This window comes from Odocoileus virginianus, chromosome 24, assembly GCF_023699985.2.
Source record: "Odocoileus virginianus isolate 20LAN1187 ecotype Illinois chromosome 24, Ovbor_1.2, whole genome shotgun sequence".
Lineage (NCBI taxonomy): Eukaryota > Metazoa > Chordata > Mammalia > Artiodactyla > Cervidae > Odocoileus > Odocoileus virginianus.
In genome coordinates this window covers 9003018-9026482 of record NC_069697.1, presented here as the reverse complement: position 1 = coordinate 9026482, position 23465 = coordinate 9003018, and the positions used below count along the sequence as shown (strand labels likewise).

The 23465-nt window shown below is 35.6% G+C and overlaps 1 protein-coding gene across 1 annotated transcript in view; it reads right to left on the bottom strand.

The window, feature by feature from the left end:
• Positions 1–23465, bottom strand: part of OTOGL (otogelin like) — a 168672-nt gene that overhangs the window by 3575 nt on the left and 141632 nt on the right. The window contains exons 45-56 of the mRNA XM_070454260.1: positions 22121–22306; positions 20499–20711; positions 19947–20051; positions 19219–19326; positions 17734–17835; positions 16782–16886; positions 16656–16696; positions 11627–11690; positions 10273–10451; positions 9603–9707; positions 7291–7410; positions 5860–5905 (exon numbers count right to left, since the gene is read on the bottom strand). Coding sequence (XP_070310361.1) covers positions 5860–5905; positions 7291–7410; positions 9603–9707; positions 10273–10451; positions 11627–11690; positions 16656–16696; positions 16782–16886; positions 17734–17835; positions 19219–19326; positions 19947–20051; positions 20499–20711; positions 22121–22306 — 1374 coding nt within the window. The remainder of the gene's footprint in view (positions 1–5859; positions 5906–7290; positions 7411–9602; positions 9708–10272; positions 10452–11626; positions 11691–16655; positions 16697–16781; positions 16887–17733; positions 17836–19218; positions 19327–19946; positions 20052–20498; positions 20712–22120; positions 22307–23465) is intronic.

The window sequence follows — 23465 nt, the reverse complement described above, 5'->3', positions numbered from 1 at the left end:
GATGCTGAAGCTGAAACTCCAATACTTTGGCCACCTCATGCGAAGAGTTGACTCAATGGAAAAGACCCTGACGCTGGGAGGGATTGGGGGCAGGAGGAGAAGGGGACGACAGAGGATGAGATGGCTGGATGACATCACCGACTCGATGGACATGAGTTTGAGTAAACTCCGGGAGTTGGTAATGGACAGGGAGGCCTGGCGTACTGGGATTCATGGGGTCGCAAAGAGTCGGACATGACTGAGTGACTGAACTAAACTGAACTGATAAAAAAATCAACCATGTTATATATAGGTAAATATACATGTACATAATTAAGGCATACATACATATATAAATCTCTTTTAAAATATAAATTGATAGATTTAAGATCACTTTATCTTAATGGATATTAATGTAAAATTATGCATAAATGTAACTGAATTGTTACCAACCATGTTGAAATGTATGAATGACTCATACTTGATTTTATGGCTCTGAAATGATGTCACAATTTCTAATGAAATTGTCCTATATTAAGTAATAATGTATTATTATGCCTCTGTGTGCATGATGGATTATCACTTGATAATAAACCCAATAATATATATTTAATGCTGTATGATAGTGGATGTAATTCCTGAATCAAGATGCAAAACAACCAAGGTTCTCATCTCACCCTGCTACTATTAAGAATTTGCTTTGTCACTTTAGGAAAGCCATTAAACCATTCTGCTGAGTTTCCTTATTTGTAAAAGACTGGAGTTAGAGCTCCAATCTTCAAATGAGTTGAGTTCCAAAATCTTTATTTAAAATAAATGCCTGTATAAAATCCCAAGATGTGAAGTATATAAAAGTTAAGCTACTCTGGTTGAAGTATAGATGGGTAGCAAGATTGCCTGAAAGTAAGCTGTTCTTATCCTCCTTGACCTTCAGTTGCTGTATTCAAAGGTTATGTCTATTCTCTTCCTACTTGCCTTCTCAGCAATGTTCATGTCAGTCCATTAGTCTTTCCTCCTGGATACACTTTCTGCACTTGGCTCCAAGAGCACACTCTGGTTTTCCCCCCGTCTCTTTATGTCTCCTCCTCAGTCTATTTTTGCCTTTTCATGCTGTTCACGGGGCTCTCAAGGCAAGAATGCTGCAGTGGTTTGCCATTCCCTTCTCCAGTGGACCACGTTTTGCCACTCTCCACCATGACCTGTTCATCTTAGATGGCCTTACATGGCATGATTCATAGTTGCCCTGAGTTAGACAAGGCTGTGATCCATGTGATCAGTTCAGTTAGTTTTCTGTGACTGTGATTTTCATTCTGTCTGCCCTCTGATGGATGAGGATAAGAGGCTTATGGAAGTTTCCTGATGGGAGGGACTGGCTGTGGGGAAAACTAGGTCTTGCTCTGGGCAAGGCTATGCTCAAAAAATCTTTAATCCAATTTTCTGCTGATGGGGTAATGGAGGTAAGGGTGATTTCCTTCAAAAGCACTTATGCCAGCACACTGCTACTCCTAAGACTGTTGTAGTCCATACCCTTGACCCCACGGCAGGCCACTGTCAACCCACATCTCTGCTGGAGACTCCCAGGCACTCACAGGCAAGTCTGGCTCAGTCTCTCGTGAGGACACTGGTCCTTTGTCTTGGGTCCTGGTGTGCACAATGGATTGTTTGTGCCCTCCAAGAGTCTGTTTCCCTGGAGGTTCTCAGTCCTTTTGCCAGATCCCCAGGTTGGGAAATCTGTTGTGGGCCCTACAACTTTTACAACAGTGTGAGAACTTTTTTGGTGTAATTGTTCTCCAGTTTATGGGTCGTCTGCTCAGCAGCTCTATAGTGGCACTAATGGCAACCATCTCCAAGAGGACTTTTGCCACATGCAGTATCTCCCAGGTCTGTTGAAGCCAGAGCCCCCGTCCCTGCAGCAGGTAATTGCTGAGCTGTGTCTCTGCAGGAGACACTCAAACACTCAAAGGCAGGTCTGGCTCAGTCTCTTGTGGGGACCACTGCTTCTTTCTCTCGGTCCTGGTGCACACAAGGAACTTCCTAAATGACCAATGCAAAGAAATAGAGGAAAACAACAGAATGGGAAAGACTAGAGATCTCTTCAAGAAAATTAGAGATACCAAGGGAACATTTCATGCAAAGATGGGCACAGTAAAGGACACAAATGGTATGGACCTAACAGAAGCAGAAGATATTAAGGGGAGGTGGCAAGAAGAGCTATACAATAAAGATCTTCATGACCCAGATAACCACGATGGTGTGATCATCACCTGGAGCCAGATATCCTGGAATGCAAAGTCAAGTGGGCCTTAGGAAGCATCACTACAAACAAAGCTAGTGGATGTGATGGAATTCCAGTTGAGCTATTTCAAATCCTAAAAGATGATGCTGTGAAAGTGCTGCACTCAACATGCCAGCAAATTTGGAAAACTCAGCACTGGCCACAGGACTGGAACAGGTCAGTTTTCATTCCAGGCCCAAAGAAGGGCAATGCCAAAGAATGTTAAAACTACTAAATAATTGCAACCATTTCACATGCTAGCAAAGTTCTTCATTCCAGGCTTCAAGAGTATGTGAACCCAGAACTTCCAGATGTACCAGCTGGATTTAGAAAAGGCAGAGGAACCAGAGATCAAATTGCCAACATCCGCTGGATCACAGAGAAAACAAGAGAATTCCAGGGAAACATATATTTCTGCTTCACTGACTATGCTAAAGCCTTAGACTGTGTGGATCACAAAAACTGTGGAAAATTCTTCAAGAGATGAGAATACCAGACCACCTTACCCTGCCTGCTGTGAAACCTGTATGCTGGTCAAGAAGCACCAGCTAGACGTTGATATGGAACAGTGGATGGTTCCAAATTGGGAAAGGAATACATCAAGGCTGTGTATTGATTATCACCCTGTTTACTTAACTTACATCTGAGTACATCATGTGAAATGCCAGGCTGGATGAAGCACAGACTGAAATCTAGATTGCTGGGAGAAATATCAATTACCTCAGATATGCAGATGACACCACCCTTATAGCAGAAAGCAAAGAGGAATGAAAGAGCCTCGTGATGAAGGTGAAAGAGGAGAGTGAAAAAGCTGTCCTAAAACTCAACATTCAGAAAACTAAGATCATGGCATCTGGTCCCATCACTTCATGGCAAACAGAAGGGGAAACAAGGGAAAGAGTGACAGACTTTATTTTCTTGTGCTCCAAAATCACTGCAGATAGTGACTGCAGCCATGAAATTAAAAGATACTTGCTCCTTGGAAGAAAAGCTATGACAAACCTAGACAGCATATTAAAAAGCAGAGACATATATCAGTCTAGTCAAGGCTATGGTTTTTCCAGTGGTCATGTATGGATGTGAAAGTTGGACCATAAAGAAGGCAGAGCACAGAATAATTGGTGCTTTTGAACTGTGGTGTTAGAGAAAACTCTTGGGAGTCCCTTGGACTGCAAGAAGATCAAACCAGTCCATCCTAAAGGAAATCAGTCTTGAATATTCATTGGAAGGACTGACACTGAAGCTCAAGCTCCAAAACTTTGGCCACCTGATGTGACGAGCCACTTCATTAGAAAAGACTCTAATGCTGGGAAAGATTGAAGGCAGGAGGAGAAGGGGATGACAGAGGATGAGATGTATGTGGGATGGCATCACTGACTCAATGGACATGAGTTTGAGCAAGATCCGGGAGATGGTGAAGGACAGGGAAGCCTGGTGTGCTGCAGTTCATGGGGTTTCAAAGGGTCCAACATGACTGAACAACAGTCATGAGCTGTTTAGAGCGACTGAACAACAGTAGTCTCTTATATTTGGTTGTTCTCATTCCTGTATCTCCAACGACAGCATGGCCTGAGACTCAGTGGTGGTGACAGAGGGCAAGCTATTTCGTGTCTTATGATGCTTTCACGCACTGGTTACTTCATTAACACTCTTACTGTCATACAAGTTTTAAAAGAAAGACTAGTCAAGAAAGAAACATCTTTAACATGACCTATAAGTCCGCAACCTCTTCAGTCACTTTAACCCCTGTCCTGTGACTGCACTTGGCCACTTCCTCCACTGTGAACACTCTCCACTCTTCCCGGCTGGCGCCCGAGGACATTCAGTCTCTACTCAAGTGACACCTCGTCAGAGACACATTCTCTAATCGCCCACTTAAATGAACTACCCAATCCCCCTCCCTCTCCATCCCTTGATTTCTGCACTGTTGTTCTTTGTACCATTCGTCAGGGACGTAACGGTGTGCATTTACCAGTTACTGCTTCCTCCCCTTCTTGATAGCATGCGCTATGCGTGCAGAGATCGTTTCATCCTCTGTCATAGTCCCAGTACCTAAAAGAGTGTCTGCTACATGAGAGGCGCTCAACAAACCTTTGCTTGTGTTCATTCATTCAATAAGTGAAACTGGGACATCCTAGCTGATTGAATTTGTTTGTGCCAAGAGCCATTTTCTGTTCATTCCTCAGTGTCTTTATAATTGTAAACACATGTTGCTTAGCATAGTACCTGTGATAATAGCCAACATCTGCAGTCTTTCTGATAAAGCCTGGTCACCCAAAAGCAAAGACTACAGACAGGGGTTCTCTAGTGCCAAAGCAGAAACTACCTCACAGGTTCTTACACAGCAGATTGGAGAAAACGAGGCAGCTTGTTACTATTCTGCAACTTCAAGGAGCTGGGCCAAACTGAACAATCCTGAGGTCAGGGCTTGGAGAGACTTAAGTCTACCACTGATTATGAGTGTAATCTACTTTTCTGAACCTTTGTTTCCTCAGCTGTAAGGGAAATCATGCCTATTTCCCCACATACTTCCCAGAACTGTGGTGAAGACTGGTTGCCGTGTTATCTGCAATGGGTTTAATAGAGTGTTGGCATGTGGCTGACAATCAATAGTAGTAATATGGTCAGTCAAACAGATATTCCCTTCTCTGCCCTCAGAAAACACAAATATACTCACTTCTCTAATAATAAACATGGGGTTATAGAATTCTTGTGACTAAGAATCCAATGCTACACAATGGCGTTATTAACCTGAATCCTGTTGAAGTCTTTTTCCCAAAAACTTCTGTAAACAATATTAAAATTACTGTTTATGCCAAATTTCTAACATTTATATTTTTATCTGGATATAAACTCATAAATAGTTGAAAAATAAATTCAGAAGCATACAAATAAAAGTTGCACAAATACCCCTCTATTCTATTTCACTTTTAACATGACCTTTAATGTCCTTATCCTCTTTTATCACTTTCATTCCTGTTTTATGACTGCACTTTGCCATTTCCTCTATTTTGAACACTCTTCAAAGGGTGTTATAAAGCACTATGAAATAAACCATATAATTCAAATAAATATAAATTTATGTACAAATATGTTTATTTACATTTATGGGATATTTTATATATATATTATTTAAATATAACTCACTAAATTGGTATTTCTCAAATGTATTAATTATACAGAACCATAGATTTGTTCAAATAGGTTTGGAAAATATCATACTCTCTATGTCCTTATTGGAGTCTCATAACAATTTTGTGTAGTTTAAAGCACATAGAGTTCTTGAAACCATAGAGTACTTTTTAAACTTAAGCCCTACTGAAATTCTGTGCAATACCTTTTGAGAAATGCAGCAAGAAAGACTTTTCTAATATTTAAATTAAATTTAGATTAAAATTCACCTAAATTAAAAACTGCATTTATGCTCGAGAAGATAAAGACTAAATTACAAAATAATCAACCACTTGCCATAAAAAATTTAAATAATAAACATTACAAAATACATTTCCCTCATTGCAACATAAGAAATGAATCTTATGAGAAAAATCATAATCATGAACAATTAAAACTAATCAAATTAATGTATATAATTTATCCTCACTTACAGATCCTGCAACAGCCTTCATTATAAAGCTTCACAATCCCTTCATTCTAGGATGAGAGAAGGAATAGTGTTAAAACTCAATGTTTGTTCATTTCCTCCTAGATTAGAAACAGAAAACTAACTTTTCAATATATTTACTAAATATCACAAAGACTTTTATAGAAAAAGGATTGAAACAACTATACCTAATAACAATTTTTATTTTTAAAATTAGCAGATATTTTAAAATTTTTAATATTGTTATTTCTTCATAAATAATACAAAAAAGAGTGCATAAAGATTAACTTACTTAAAAGAACACATTTAAAATACAACAAAAGATTTTCTTACCAAGTCGAGAGGCACTCTAAACAGAGATCAGTGTGTTTTTTAGACTTCTTGAAATAAACTACTTTTTGAAATGAGACTGAGTTCCTGAATATAACTGAATGTTAAAATGATATCTCTTTTTCTCTAACATTGTATTATTTTAAACAAATCTTCTACTTCTGAATGTCTCTTGCCAAAGGCTAAATTAAGAAATTTTCATTGATTATCTTTTGGAATTCTTACCATAATTTCCTGATTGCTTTTAGTAACTCACTAATTGTAATTCAAATAAAAGAATAATTTATTCTAGAAAAATGGATTTGTGAAATAAGATGATGCCTAAGATTCTTTAAAGAGCTAAAATTCTATTACCTTGGTACATATTATATCTTGTTATTCAGCCAGCTAGCTAACTATCATCACTTAAAAGGGCACATGTTGAAAAAAATCAATGAAATCATGCTATTTCTTTACACTGAAATAAAAATACTGCCTCACACAATAGAATAAAGTTTACTTTTCATTAGGGATTATTATTTCCTAAATAATTAAGGCTACAAGAATCTTTTTTAAAAGCTATGTGACTTTCAAAAATCTACTGTCCCAACGGGCTCTTCTCTGGGAGAATAAGGAACTGGAAGAGCAAAACTGAAGGATCAGCTATGCTCTGGCATAAGCTGAGCTTCACAGCGGCCCATGCTCAGAGAATCTATGACAAAGTTCACTTAGGCCAGCATGCATTAAAAAGCAAATGACATAAAAAATCTGCTGTGTGTTTAAGTAAGAGAAACTTGACCAAGTTCAGATCAATTAGTTTATTAATCCATATTGAAAGAGAGGCTAAGTCGGCTAATCAAAAGATTTTTCAATAATCCTTTGGTCTACATATTAAAAACCCAGAGATAGTATCATGTCCACTCAGGGAGAGTCAAAATTATTTGGAGTGCCATATACAACTCAAACTGTCAAACAGGAAATATAAGCAAGCTTTTATGTATATATGAAAATAAAACATTTACCAAAATAAATAAACCATGTATGTATGACCTTGGAAAACATATTAATGTGCATTTTTAAAATTATATTTAATGCTAAATTTTCTTGGCTATAAGAAAGTACAAACCATTTTGCATTCAGTCTCATTAAAAGGTGGACAGACCATACTGTAGTTAAGAATCATTGCCCCTTCATCAGTCTTAACACATTCAAATGTTGTGCAGTTATAGTGCCAGGTGCTCCCCTCCTAAAAATAAAAGAGAAAGATTCTGTTTGCTTATTAAAATCTGCTATATTTCATAAGTATAATGATTCCTATCTTACTGAATCAAAAGTCAAGTCAAGATTTAGAGAGCTATTTGTGACATAAAATATCTGTCTGGAACTGGACCTAAACCTATCTAAAATGATTAAAAATATGTGTACGTGGCAGGTGGGTGGGTGTGTTTGGTTTCATACTATAACTGAGATGTAAATGTGGAAGAAAACAATAGAGAGGAAAGAAGCAACTCAGCGTCTTTTTCTACTACAAAATTAATTATCTAATTTGGCCAAGTGTCAAAGGTCTTGCTCTAATATTCCCTCACTAATTATAAAACAACAATCATATTAGTTAATATGACTCCTCACTTGAGGCGTGTTTGTTTTTTCTTCTACTCCCTTCTCACCAAAAAATTTAAAAATCTTTGGATGATAGTGATTATTCACTTATAGTTCTAGTTTTCTATACCTTCTGGTTATTTTTAAATGTATCCCTATTCTTTAACAAATTTTTAAGATAGTAATTGTTTATTTAACTCCTGATTTCAGAATTCCTATTTACAAATAAAATCAGCTGAAACAAATTATACTATAATTATTAGGCTGTAATTGTTAATCTATATATTTTTCATAACCCGAATTTTAAAACGTTAGTCAAACTCTGACTTGAAGATTCCTTGTGGACCAGCAAAAATTCTGACAAGCTTCCCTTTCTGTAGATTCTATTTTAATTTATAAATGTCTTCAGATCTTCTATGAACCTCAACTGGAAAAGATCTACAAGTCCAGGTCTAAAAGAAGATAAAACATTCAAAATCAAATATTAATTCTAATATTCAATTGAAATAGTACATTCTAATTTATCTGGAATCAAAAATTAGTTGTTCCATAGGAATTAGATTTCTAGATAAATTAAACTTATCTTTGAAAGAGCCAAGAGTTATTATAACAATCTTGATGAATATTTACCTATATTACTTGTGTTCACTATAAATATTCTAAACATAATTTAATCTTTTATTTATTTGTAAGAGTTATCACTGTGAATACTGATTATATACACCAATAGTTTCTGGATTAGTGACATCTATAGTTTATTTTGCTCTTTACTAAAATCCCCACATTTACTGTATATTTTCAAGTAACCTCTGATTCATTTCTCTCACTAACACCTGTCTTCTCATTATTTTTATAAGCTTGCTTTTTCAAGACTTCCTCTTTAAAAAAATATAATATGAAGCGGAAACATTGCTATGATTAAACAGATAAATAATATCAACATTATTTAAATCAATAACACTATTTTTCACATAATTATAAAACAAATGGGCAATAAGCATACGCTATATTGTTATAAAATAAGATAATTGTTAACTTTTTCTTACTTAGTAAAATGCACAGGATTGGAGAAATCTGTTTTTCTTTTGGGTATATAGCTAATTCCATGTAATTAAGAATACCATAAATAAGACCTCCATATAATTAAACTATTAATGGAAAAACTTAAGGATAGCAATAATAAATTGGAACTATCCTCAGGTAATGCAAATTATAATCAGAATTTGTGACCCTCCTAAATCCGATGAACTCACTAATAACTGTACTAAAATTACATGGTTCCCTTCTTCTGTTCTATAAAAGGGAAACAGTAGGTTAGTCTGCAAACCTACATAGAGTTATTATGAGATAATGGAAGAATTCTGAATAATTATTACATTGTGGAAAGGTATGATACAGCATTCATTACTCATGAAATCTTTAAAAAATTTTCAAATATCTTAAATCTTTTCTTATTTCTTACCTACTGAAATCTTCAATACCTGAAATAATAAAGTGCTAACATCTTGAATTTCAGACTTTTGTTAAAATGCTTCATTTCAAATGAGTGAATAAAATAACACTCCTTTCCGTTGTTCTAATTATTAGAACTCAACATTTCTCAAAGCCCATTCCTAACATCTGGGGGGAAAGTAAGGATCTCTGCTAAAGAAGCAGGGACTTTAAAATGTCAACTATGTCTTGTGTGTTGCAAGTTGCTCTGCATGGGTGTGCTTACTGTATGGAGAATAGTGTGTGTGAAAGAGAGGTTTTTCAAATTTATGTGAACACCTTATTCAGAAAATAGCATGGAGAGCTACCCTCCAGAGGAATACATTTTAGGAACGAGGTAATTCATACCTCATATATAAGTGTTGTTCCATTTTCCATTTGAAATTTGCAGGATATATTTTTGCAGGTACCGCAACAATCATAATCACTTGGAGATGGAGTATATACCTGGTGCTGTGCATAGTAATAATAATTTGAATTAGCCAAAACCAGTACTTATATTTTTAATGAAATAATTCTGAAAGTGCTTCCCATTATAACAGATGCTCTCATAGGGAGGGTCAAGAGGAAGAGGACATATGCATACTATGGTTGATTCATGTTGATGCATGGCATCAACACAACATTGTAAAGTGATTATCCTCCAACTAAAAATAAATTTTAAAAATTATGCTCTCTTAGAATATCCGTAAGCATTTCTAAGGTTGAATTTGAGGCATATCAAATAACTTTATATAGCTGTATTGGAGGTGAAGTAGTTGTTAACATCCAAGATTCATCAAGCAGATGTAAAAAGCTCAGGTCAAACAAGCTGTATAGAAAATAAGACTCCTGAAATTCAAGGTTATACACAGGAAAAGGATACTGTATTATATAGATACATTACAAATTGATAGATTTTTAAAGCACTACTCAAGTGTATATTTTTAAATTATAGAGTATTTACTTGTTCAAATTCTACAGCTGCCATTTTAAGATTAATTAACTTGTACCAGAATGACTTAGAAAAAATACTTACAATATCACATTCTTTTGAACAATTCACCATTGTAAAGTTCAAAGTGTGGAAGCCTGTATGGTTATCTTTTTCTTCAAGACACTCTACCATGTAACAAAAATCCCCTTCCAAATACCTTATCATAGATTGGCCAGGATTCAATACTGATATTTCTTGAAATACACACACATCATCCTTTTCTAAGAAAAGATAAAAAAGTCAACAAAAAGTATGATATTCAGGTTTTTTCATTAATCAATCAATAGAACTTTTATTTAAGACTATGTTTTTATTGTGATGTGCAATTTTTAAAAAAACCAATAAAGATCTTTAACTTTATATATTGTTAATGGCTCAAGAGTTCACTTAATAATGAATGTGACATTTATTCTTTAACATACAGTAAGAAATTATATATAAACTCAACTACTATTTACTGTTTGAACTTTCTCTAAAATCTATACTATATAGCATATTCTAGAATTTTGGCCTAAAGTGATCATCAAGCTACTTGCTATTCCCTCCTCTGGAAACATAACATGACAATTTGGGGGAGTGGATATAAATGAAGGCAAAAATATAAATCAATAACAGTAGGCCTCTTCATAAAGGGATTGCATGATGTTTCATGTTTTTGTTATTTTGAGAGAAAATTTTTCGATTTTATTGTGCTGCAAAAATATATAATTATATAAGTCATCCTTTACAGTGAAGGTAGCTGATTTAATACGCTATCACATCTTTGAAAGTGGCTTTAGGTAGGCTAGAATAGTAATGAAGAATTCAGCTCAGAAACTCTTTGTGCCTTGCTAATGCTGGGTTTAATTCTTCTCTCATATAAAAATGCCAAAGTTTCAAGATATTGAACAAATGTTTATTTTCTATTAACCTACTTAGTATGAAGATTTGTTATTTCATAGAAAAATCAACCTTATGCCACACAGTGTCAACATCAAAAATAATACAAGAGTGAACAAAAATCTCTCACTTTTAGCTGTTATCTATTTTTAAATTAAATTATATACACAAAAAAAGAACCTTGGCATCAACTTTAAATTCTGTGAAGCCTCTGAAAAAGAATAATTTTTATGTCTTGTTACGAAGTTTCTGAGCGACTTCACTTATGAAGTTTCTCAGAACATTTAGGAATATTACACAAGAGGAAATTAAAAAATAAAAAGTACACTTTTTATACTCAAAAACTGGCATGGCTTAAAATGTGTAATATATCTCAAAAATAATTTTTAATTTTTTAAAAATTAAAATTAATTTAATTTTTATTTTTTTAAAAATTAAAATTAATTTAATTTTTAATTTTAATAGTGAATATACCAATAATATGATTATCATTTAAAAGTTTCAAAGACATAGTTACCACAGAGATACTGTACACATCCACAGTCACTCTGAAAGTTGTAGTCTATTGCAGTAAATTCTCCCTATTAGAAAGATATTATTATTATATGACTTACCAGCATAGTTTATTGTATTACCATTGAAAAAAATACACAATATAACATCTAATAAGTATCCTACCCCACAACCACACAGCACCTTCATAGTAAATATATGATAGGGAACAAGCTTTGATTAACCCAGCGTAATTAGTAATTTAAGGAAAAAACTCACAATAAGCAATATGATCATAGACCACATAGTCCGTCTAAACTTTACTTTCCTTAGCTATTAAATGAGTGGAGATGGATAAGATGATCTTTATGGTTTGTCCTAACTTTAAAATTATACTGTTTGACTCCGATCTTCTAGTGGGCAATTCAAGATAAGAAAACGTTTACTAATCCTAGAAACTTCTCTTGAGGAAAATGTTCTTGATCGGCTCTATAGAGGTGGTCCAGAACTCTGATGTATGCAGAGAGCAACGCTGCTATAGCATATGAAACAAGAGCAGAAGAGTGAATGGTTAATAACACAGGCTCAGGAACAGTAGCACCTTCTGCCAATCCTGCTCTGCTACTTACTAGCTGTGTGATCGAGGGCAGGTTACCTAAACAGTCGACTCCTCACCTTCCTCATTTACTAAATGGCGACAATACTGTCTGCCTCTTAGAACTGTTGAAAGGAACAAATGGATCAACATATATAAGGGCTTCACATAAGCTGATGTACAGGAAGCACTATAATCTCTCTCTCTCTGCTCTGTGCTGCTGTCTGCCCAGTCGTGTCTGACTCTGCTCCCCATGGAGTATCGCCCACCAGGCTCCTCTGGCCATGAGAACTTCCAGGCAAGATAGTAAGCAAATTGCTGTCATGACCAACGCTTAAGCTTTTCTTTACTAGGAAAACTGTATTGGTTCTTCTCAAGTGGGACTCAGGCCTAAAGTTTCAAGAATTGTATTTTAAACATCAACTTTTCCTGGGTGTCTTTAATTTTCATATGACAGTAATAAACACTAATTTGATTATCAACACAAAAAATAACTCAGATAAATTCATAGTAATATATAAAAGGCACTTCCTCCATAATTAGTAATATTCTACTTTTTATAGTACTTTCTGGGTTGCAAAGTAATTTCATAAACATTAACACATTTGATGTTTTATACTTTTAGTCATTATACAATTCCAGTGGGACTAGAAATAAAATATTAGAAATATAGAGTTAAAAACAGTAATAAATCAAGCTCTCCCACTGCATAAACTATTCCAAAAGATTAGATAAGTAAGTAGGCTCTCACTAACTCTTTTAAGCCATTTACCTGTTTTTCAATAGTTAGAGCACAATGCCCACCGTGTCCGCTCAAGCTTAGGCTTAAATCTCCTCATCTTCCCTCCTAACTTGTTTCCTCTGAGATCCTACTCACAGATTTAGTTACACTTTTATTCTCATAAGTACCCAATGTCAATCAGAGGAAATAGCTCCTTTATTGTTCTAACAATACTTAATATTAATCAAATATGATGGTATTTTTTTTAATCCTCAAGCAAGCATCCCTCCCCTTTACAGTCATAGCAAAATCACCTCAAAATGTTTCCACTTTTTAGCTATTATGAATGGTGCTGCTATGAACATTCAAGGTTTGCGTGGATGTACGTTTTCATTTCTCATGGATTCATACTTAGGAGTGGAATTGCTGAGTTATATGGTAACTATATACTTAACCTTTTGAGTAATTACCAGGCTGTCTTCCAAAGCAGCTAGTTTTGTATTCCCACAGCAGAGCATGAAGGTTTCAATTTCTCCACATCCTTGCCAACACGTATTAATATCTGTCATTTTAGTGAGTGTGAAGTGATCTCTCCCTGTAGTTCTGATTTGCATTTGAAAAAGTGAAAGGGTTAGTGACTCAGTCATGTCTGACTCTTTGTGACTCCACGGACTGAACTGCAAGCCTCCTCTGTCCATGGAATTCTCCAGGCAAGAATACCGGTGTAGGTAGTCACTCCCTTCTCCAGGGGATCTTTCGGATTCAGGGATCAAATTCGGTCCACATTATAGGCAAATTCTTTACCATCTGAGTCACTAACTAATAGCTAATGATGTTAAGGAACTCTTCAAGTGCTCTTGTCCACTACATATTTTATTTGGACAAATGTCTTGTCATATGCATAAAATGGAATATTATTTAAGAGTAAAAAAAGAAATGAAGTACTGATACATACTACAACACAGATGAATCTTGACAACCTTATGCTAAGTGAAAGGAATCACAAAAGACCACATCTTATATGATTTCATTTACATGAAATATTAAGAATAAGAAAATCTATAGAGATAGAGAATATATTGTGTTTTCCTAGGTTGAGGGAGTTTTGAGGGACACAAGTAACTCCTAAGAGGTACAGAGTTTCTTGGGGCAGAGGGTAATAAAATTTTTCTATAAATGATTGTGCTGATGGTTGCACAATCTGTAAGCAAAATAAAAACCATTTAATTTCACACTCTAAATGACTGAATTGTATGGTAAGGGAATTATATTTCAATAAAGCTGTTAGTAAAAAAGAAATATATTATTAAATATTTGTTTCAGTGTCAAAGGCAAGGTACTTTAAAAAAAACACTGTAGACTGTAGCCTGCCAGGCTCCTCTGTCCATGGGATTCTCTAGGTGAGAATACTGGAGTGGGTTGTCATTTCCTTCTCCAGGGGATCTTCCTGACCCAGGAATTGAACCCGGGTCTCCTGTATTACAGGCAGATTCTTTATTGACTGAGCTACGAGGGAAGCCCAAACATGTCTTCTTTGATAGATAAGACCAGGAATATACTATCTATCTCAAGCCTTAGAGGCATATCATAGAGGTAAATATTTAAAGGAAAAATAAAAAGACTTGCAAAGTGTCATATCTAATGGTTATCCATATACTTGGAAATAATGGTTATACATATAATGGATATCCATATCCATATCCATAAGTGTCCATCTAAAATAGTTAAATAAGTGATACCAAAGTCATAACTACTGTTTCTAAAAGTTAAATTTTTGTAATTCCTAGAAGGTTTGCATATTCATAGATAATTCCTAAGAAGGTACAGACAGCTAGTTACCTATTTATACCTCCTCCTCCTCTGAAATAAATGTATGGTTAGTACACTTTCTTAAAAATCACTGGGAACACTTTCAATATTGAGATAATATATTTTCAATATTATGCTTCATTTTAGACCAGTGAATTTATGTAGACATAAGACCGGAGGATTCAGGCACCAATGGACAAAATGATCGTGTGATCACTTACCAAGAACCAGACATCCTGGAATGCGAAGTCAAATGGGCCTTGGGAAGCATCACTACGAACAAAGCTAGTGGAGGTGATGGAATTCCAGTTGAGCTATTTCAAATCCTAAAAGATGATGCTATGAAAGTGCTGCACTCAATATGCCAGCAAATCTGGAAAACTCAGCAGTGGCCACAGGACTGGAAAAGGGCAGTTTTCATTCCAATCCCAAAGAAAGGCAATGTCAAAGAATGCTCAAACTACTGCACAATTGCACTCATCTCACATGCTAGCAAAGGAATGCTCAAAATTCTCCAAGCCAGGCTTCAACAGTACGTAAACCGTGAACCTCAGATGTACCAGCTGGCTTTAGAAAAGGCAGAGGAACCAGAGATCAAATTGCCAACATCTGCTGGATCATTGAAAAAGCAAAGGAGTTCCAGAAAAACATATACTTTTGTTTTATTGACTATGCTAAAGCCTTTGACTGTGTGGATCACAACAAACTGTTGAAAATTCTTCAAGAGATGGGAATACCAGACCACCTTACCTGTCTCCTGAGAAATCTTTGTGCAGGTCAAGAAGCAACAGTTAGAACTGGACATGGAACAACAGACTAGTTCCAAATTGGGAAAGGAGTACATCAAGGCTGTATTGTCACCCTGCTTATTTAACTTATATGCAGAGTGCATCATGTGAAGTGCTGAACTGGATGAAGCACAAGCTGGAATCAAGATTGCCGGGTGAAATACCAATAACCTCAGATATGCAGATGACACCACACTTATGGCAGAAAGCAAAGTAGAACTAAACTGCCTCCTGATAAAAGTGAAAGAGGAGAGTGAAAAAGTTGGCTTAAAACTCAACATTCAGAAAACTAAGATCATGGCATCTGGTCCCATCACCTCATGGCAAATAGATGGAGAAACAATGGAAACAGTGGCAGACTTTATTTTTGGGGGCTCCAAAGTCACTGCAGATGGTGACTGCAGCCATGAAATTAAAAGACACTTGCACCTTGGAAGAAAAGCTATGACCAACCTAGACAGCATATTAAGAAACAGAGACATTACTTTGCCAACAAATGTCCATCTAGTCAAAGCTATGGTTTTTCCAATAGTCATGTATGGATGTGAGAATTGGACTATAAAGAAAGCTGAGCGCCAAAGAGTTGATGCTTTTGAACTGTGGTGTTGGAGAAGGCTTTTGAGAGTCCTTGGACTGCAAGGAGATCAAACCAGTCCATCCTAAAGGAAATCAATTCTGAGTATTCATTGGAAGGACTGATGCTGAAGCTGAAACTCCAACACTTTGGCCACCTGATGTGAAGAACTGATGCAATGGAAAAGACCCTGCTGCTGGGAAAGATTGAAAGCAGGAGGAGAAGGGGACGACAGAGGATAAGATTGTTGGATAGCATCACCGACCTGATGGACATGAGTTTGAGTAAACTCCGGGAGTTGGTGATGGACAGGGAGGCCTGGCATCCATGGGGTCACAAAGAGTCGGACACAACTGAGTGACTGAACTGAACTGAACTTTCAATCTCTAATAAAATATAAAGTGTTGACTGTTCCCTACATCAAAGCAGATTTCTTTTAATTTACTTCATTACAACTTAAAGGGAATAATTCCATTTACTCTGGGAAGAAATCAGAAATGAAAGAAATAGAGGAAGAAAAAATTGATTTATATTATATTAAAATTCAGTCAAAATATGTGCTCTTACCACTTCACAAGTTGGCATAACAAGATTTTCACAGCTACATTCTAAAAGGCAAAAATCAACATATTTATATTGATCATAATATACTAATACAATGTAATAAGACTTTAAAATATAAAAATTAGTTACCACAATGCCATGTTGGACAACATTGACCAGATACATTTTCTTTCACAAGATTCATATCTTCTGCACAGCTGAATAGAGGCATAGGACAAAGATTTGGCTCACACACTAAATTTGAAAAATAACATAGGTAAAGATTAACTTCATTTAAATGCTAGCTATCATTAGCTATCATTCACTAGCTATCATCCACTGCCATTACTGATGTACTGGGATCTCCCCAGAGCTGCCGGCCCACCACCCAACTGCAATGTGTCGATAAGGACAGAACAAAGGACTCGAAAGCAGATACGACAATAGTACAGCTAGGACATGCTCCTTTGGTCAAGAGCCCTGAGAAATGGCAGGCGGGCAAGAAGATAAAGGAAGTGAAAAAGGTATGGAATCACTTGGAAATCTAGAAAGTCTAGGATGAGGAGAAACCTCATAGCTAATCTATTTTGGGAAGGTAACAAAATTGTCCAAGAAGCACTCTATATTTAATATACTAGAAATCAGCTAAGGTCTGATATAACCATACAACTAACATGCACTGGCCTGAGCCTTCCCTGGTGATCCCGTGGTTAAGAATCTGCTTGACAATGCAGCGGACATGGGTTTGGTCCCTGGTCTGAGAAGATCCCATGTGCCATTGGACAAGTAAGCCTGAGCGTCACAACTACTGAGCCCACACTCTAGAGCCCATGAGCCACAGCTAATGCAGCCTACATGCCTACAGTCCATGCTCTCCAACAGGAGAAGCCACCCCAGTGGGAATCCTGACACTGCAGTGAGGAGCGGCCCTTGCTCGCCACAACTAGAGAAAGCCCGCAGGCAGCAATGAAGGCCAAGTGCAGCCAAGACTAGACAAACAGAACAAATAAAAATTAGCTTTAAAAAAATTGTAAAAAGAGGCACTGGATTTCTTAAATGCCAAACATATCTAAATATTTTTAATTAATTAAAATATATTTACCACAGTAATATTGAGGACAACAGAAGTGTGTAGTATTAAGATCCACAGTGAGAAATTCTCCATCAGTACACAGTGGAATAGGTTCAGTGCAAGGTTTGCAAACTAAAGATGAAACAAAAAGGTAATGTCATGGTTGAGCTAAAAACAAACTAGTTAGAAGTTCAAATGACTGTACACATATAAAATCAAAATAAAAAACATTATATAAAACTTAACAGGAAACAAGGAAAATAAGGATTTAAAAAACACATCTCCTTATTTGGTCATAAAAATAATACTATCTGAATGTATTATTTTATACCTTCCCAAGCACCATGATATAAAAAGAACCATCTTACCCGGAGTACTGGACATTGAGGTCTCAGGAGTAATTTGTTCTTACTAGGATCAAAATACCATTGATTTACTTAACTTTTCTTAATTCACTACTCTTGATTACTCCAATTTATGGATGAACAATATAGTAGGCACATGTTCTTCTGAACTCTTAGTATCCTTCTTCCAACTTTGATGATAACTCTCAATGAATTTGAGGAAATGCCCCAACCACACAGTCTTGGAGTGACTCTTAATAAAGGTGCCTCATTCTTATCAGTCTTTGTGTAGGAAAAACCCACTTTGGATGAGTCAGAATATCTCGCTATACCATTTGAGTCACGGATGCACATCAAGACAGGAAATAAATTGATGTGGCCGGCTCAGTCATTAGTGACTGCCACCTAGAGAAGCTGTTTTCTCTCCTTCCCAGGGTTTGGCTGTTCTGCTTCATCTCAGTCCTACAAAATCTTGATCCCCCAATTCTCCCAATAATTGGTTGTGTGCAGGCTATGCAGAATCAATCAGTCGTTGACATTGCAGTCAAAGAAACTTAAATTATACACAAAGAAGTGCTGTGATCCACAGGGGTTCATCTGAAACCTACATTAATCCCCAGTCTTTGATATGATAATTCCCCAATGAAATGAAAAAGAGAGAACTGTTGATGTTTGAAAGCCCAATTCATCAGACAGAATATACAGCACCAAATATAGTCATTTTCTAGACACCTTTCATTTCTCTTTCGAGATCACTGTGCTTATACATTGTGCTTATACATATCCTATACAGCAGATGAAGTGTTAAAGAGCTACCCTGCATAGTAGAGTCCTTTATTTACTTAGTTCTTCAGAAAAGTCAGGACTAAATTTTTTCTCTAAAAAGAACTATGTGGTAGCTTTATTTTTTAATTGATTATATTATATCTGATTAGGTTTTGACTTATATCCATAGTCTCTGTCAATAGGGAAAAGTAGTACTAATTGTAATAATTGTCAATAATCATTTAAAATGCTATATCTTTTTTTTCTACCACTCTAATTTAGTTGAATTTTATGAGTATATTGGCAGAATATTGGTTACCATGAGTTCCACGAAATTCACATCATATAAGAGATTTTCCTTTGATCTTTCCTCTTCTTCCAAGAAATTATCTCACAAAACACTTACCACAGAGAGGAGAAAAGCAGCAAGTCTCTTCCTCTTGAACCTGAATCATGAATTGATCTTCTCTGCATCCTGGTATTGAAATTGTGGGGCATTTGAATGGGTCACATTCTGCAAAAACACAGTTATTTGGAAATGTATATAGAGTAAGATGAATAAATGAAATAGTGTGGTTCATTTCTCTTTGAATTTAGTAATAATTAGTTCATTTAAAAAAATCTTAATCATAGAAGAAATATATAGGCAATAGCAGGTTATTAATATAAAAGTAAGTATTTTACATAAAAATATATGTAAATAGACATTTAAAAAATATATATACTTTAGCTTAATCATATATACATGATTAATCATCTATATACATGTATGTGTTTGTGTATATATATATATATATATGTATATATACTGCTATAAAATCTCAGCAGAAATATATAGGAAATAGCAGATTTTTTATATTTAAAACATACAAATGTATACACTTAAAATACATACTTATACTAAAATTAAGATCTTTAAAGTGAACTCATATATATAATATATATAATAAATATAATTAAAGTTCATATATATACATATTTACAAAGAAGTCATAGGTTTAAAAAAAACTACCTTTAGCAAGACAGTTCTGCAAACAATCTGTTTGATAAATTTTTTTGTAGACACAAAAATGAGAATCTAATCCACTGCTCTGAGTGAACAATGAATCTCACTTTTCCTAGTTCATTACTCACCACATTGGTACTGTGGACAGCAAGAAATGGGGCTATGGCCAACAACCAGTTTTTGACTATTTGTACATGTTGGAATGGCAGTTTCACACAAAGTCATGTCACATCCTGGAAATAATAAGAGATATAAAAAAATTGTGTACACAACTAAAATCCTGAGGTTCTAACTTAAAGCAGGAAAAGGATTCTCATTATCATGTTTTTACACTGCTCACAGAATGGTCATATGTGAAAAGGCAGCAGATTTAAGGTTACCGATTATCGTCTTTGATCCTGGTTATCATAAGTCAAAGACTCCCAGACCCTTTTCTTGTCATGTCTTTCAGAATGTTATTAACTTATAATAGCTAGAGTTTTGCATGTCCATTTGCAAAATCAACAAAACTATAATGAGGTAAAAGTTGCTTTGAGAAAGTGTAATTTATGGCAATAGTTACTTTAACCCTGTACATTTTTTTTTAACACCAAGCATCATACACGCCCTGTTTTTTCTCAAAGAATATCAACATATTTTGTGGCATTAATAGGCTATAAGGCTTCAGCCTGCATACATACTGCAAACTTCCTTTGAACAGCAGGTCCACCTATCAACAAAGACCAGGACGACTTCAGCTTCTCGTTCACAAATTGGCGAGGGCTGTTCATCACAGTCAGGTTCTATGGGAATAATGCTTCCATTTGCGAAACATTTGTACAAGGCACATTCGTCAATGCCCCCATTCCAAACTTCACCAGCAGTTCGAGGCTGGTCTTCACTGTCAGTGCATGCTTAAAAAGACAATCAATGTTATATCACTTAAGACTTGGGCATGAAAATAAATCAAGCTGTGATGTTTTGATTTCAGACTGTGACTTGGTCCAGGGGCACAGATAACCTGTCATGTTACCTAACTTTTCGCAGCTTCTTCTTTTTGTTCATCAACTACTAGCTTACATTTTCCTTTAATGAACTCTTTGTAGTCCATGGAAAATATTTTTCCCCTCTACAACTATCTGTAAATTTTGCGTGACCTCTTCTACAAATAAGATGATCTGTTAATTATTTTGTATTCGTTTTAAGTCTTGCTAGTACAATTTATTTAACTTAAACAAACTCAGTAACATAAATTTAAATTAGCTTTAAAATATTAACTACAAAAACTGAGTAGTATTAGAAAATAAGGTAGTCTCTACCTCATATTAACATGTTTGTCATATCAAAATTCAAAATATTTCAGCTTGAAAATCTAAATGTGAAAAGTAGGCAGTCAGGCAAATATTGTTTAATGATTCTGTTCATTTTATTATGAACATTTTACTTAACAACAAATATAGCCCTTTAGTAGTTCTTTAAGGATAATAAAGATAAATGAAGTGACCACCATATTCCAAGCTTCCAATGAACTTTTCTTTCTTTACGACCAAACCAATCTCTCAGGTCCCTAAAAAAAAATGTATTCTCAAATTCTTCCACAAATATTCTCTCAAAGGCAAATACAAACTTGTTTCTGAAACTTTATATGCATTTTGCTTCTACTTGCCTTTCCCTTTAATTATTCTCTACTTTTGACCATAACAATGATTCTTGTGATAGATAAAAAGTGCTGTATGGCAGTTTTCTCAATTTTGCACTTTTTCAAATTCACAACCACCTTAGAGACTATGTGTCAAAATAAAATGGGTTGAAAATGAAAGCAGAAATAATGGATATTTTCTCTCAGATAATAGCACTTTCTGAAACTTCTTGAGTGCTTATTTTTCTCTAGGCACTGTTGCAAAATTCCTTCTATTTTTTTTGTGTATCCTCACACTAACCTTGTGGTATAAGTCCTATTGCTTTCCACATTTTGCAGATGCGCAATTTCAGGCTCATGTAAAGCAGAATCATTAATACATGAAATAACTGGAATTTCAATTGAGTCCACATACTGTTCTCTTCATTCTTAATCTGCCATATTCTTTTCCGGTTATTATAGGCATAAGTAGAAATAAAATATATTACCACTGAATCCCCCAATTTTGGCAACTTTGATTGAAATCATATTATAATCGAACAACATACTTGTTTCCTTTCCAACACTTAGGCGAACTTTGATTAATCCTTCTCAGCACATTTCTCCAAGATTTAAAAAAAGTCTAAAAAGTCTTATTTGTTTATTTCCTGGGACCCTAAGGTGTTGTTTCACTTTTCTGCTTACCACATTCTTTCTCTGGAATACACTGAGTTGAATCTGGCCTGTGAAGAATGGTTCCATTTTTGCACACACAGTCTTCTCTTAAATTCAAACATGAAGAATGTCCATAGAACCATCTGTTCAGACATGTTTTTGCTTCACAAGGTCGCACACAGGGTTGATATTCCTTCCCCTCTGGACAAGTCAGAGCTATGAATAACCAAGGACAGAATTTGGTAATGATAAAAGTGACCTACTTGAATTCTAGTAAGAGGAAGAAATGTCAGTTTTGTCTCTGAAAGTAAATTTTTGCACACTTTCAGCCTCTTCCAAATCCATTTTTCAGCATTATGTAACCATAAATTAGAAACAAAACAATCTATGAGTATTTTTGAGCATCTTCCAGGTATCCAGCTAGTATTATGTCACAGTGGAGAAAGTTCATCTGATTTATATCAAGTAAATACTACCAATAGGCAGCCCAAGTTTAGTTGGCATAAACATAGAGTCAACCATTATGAAGTTACTGCCCTGTGCAGTGGGAAGAGATCCAGCAGTCTACTCAGAATAAGCACAGAAATATGTTTTAACTATGCAACTCAACCAAGCCCTAAAAAAGAAAAATGCCACATGTTTAGGCTTAATCCTTCACTGTCAAAAGAAACTACTGTTGCTGAGCAGTTTCTAAATGATGTTTCAGAGAATTCATGTTGCTTTTATGTGATCTTAAAAAGTCATACTCATAAAAAAAATGAACATGCAGAGGGCGGGGGCATAAACCGGTAAGATATTAGCAGAGAATAATTTCACAATCTAGTGATACTGAAGATGTCATATGTTCCCAATGAATCAAGCAACCCTACTCCTGAAGAGTGATTACCTCTGGGGGAAAATACCCTGATCCTGGGGAAAATTGAAGGCAGGAGGAGAAGGAGACGACAGAGGACAAGATGGTCAGATAGCGTCACCGACTTCATGGACATGAGTTTGAGCAAGCTCCTGGCGTTGGTGATGGACAGGGAAGCCTGGCATGCTGCAGGCCATGGGGTCACAAAGAGTCGGACACGGCTGAGCAACTGAACAAGAACTGGGCCTGCGGGGAGAGGAGAGGCCTAGACAGAGGAGAGCAGGAGCTGCCTTATTTCTGAAGTGGAATCATGGAACTAGAGGCTCCAATATATTCTTTTTCTATGTATTTTATTCTATCTGGGGAGGGGGAGATGAAAAGATTTCACTGTTGAGTATGATGCTGGCTGTAGTTTTGTCAAATACGGCCTTTATTATGTTGAGCTATGTTCCCTCTGTACCCGGCTTGTTGAGAGAGTTTTATCATCAGTGGAGGTTGAATTTTGTCAAAAACATTTTTTTA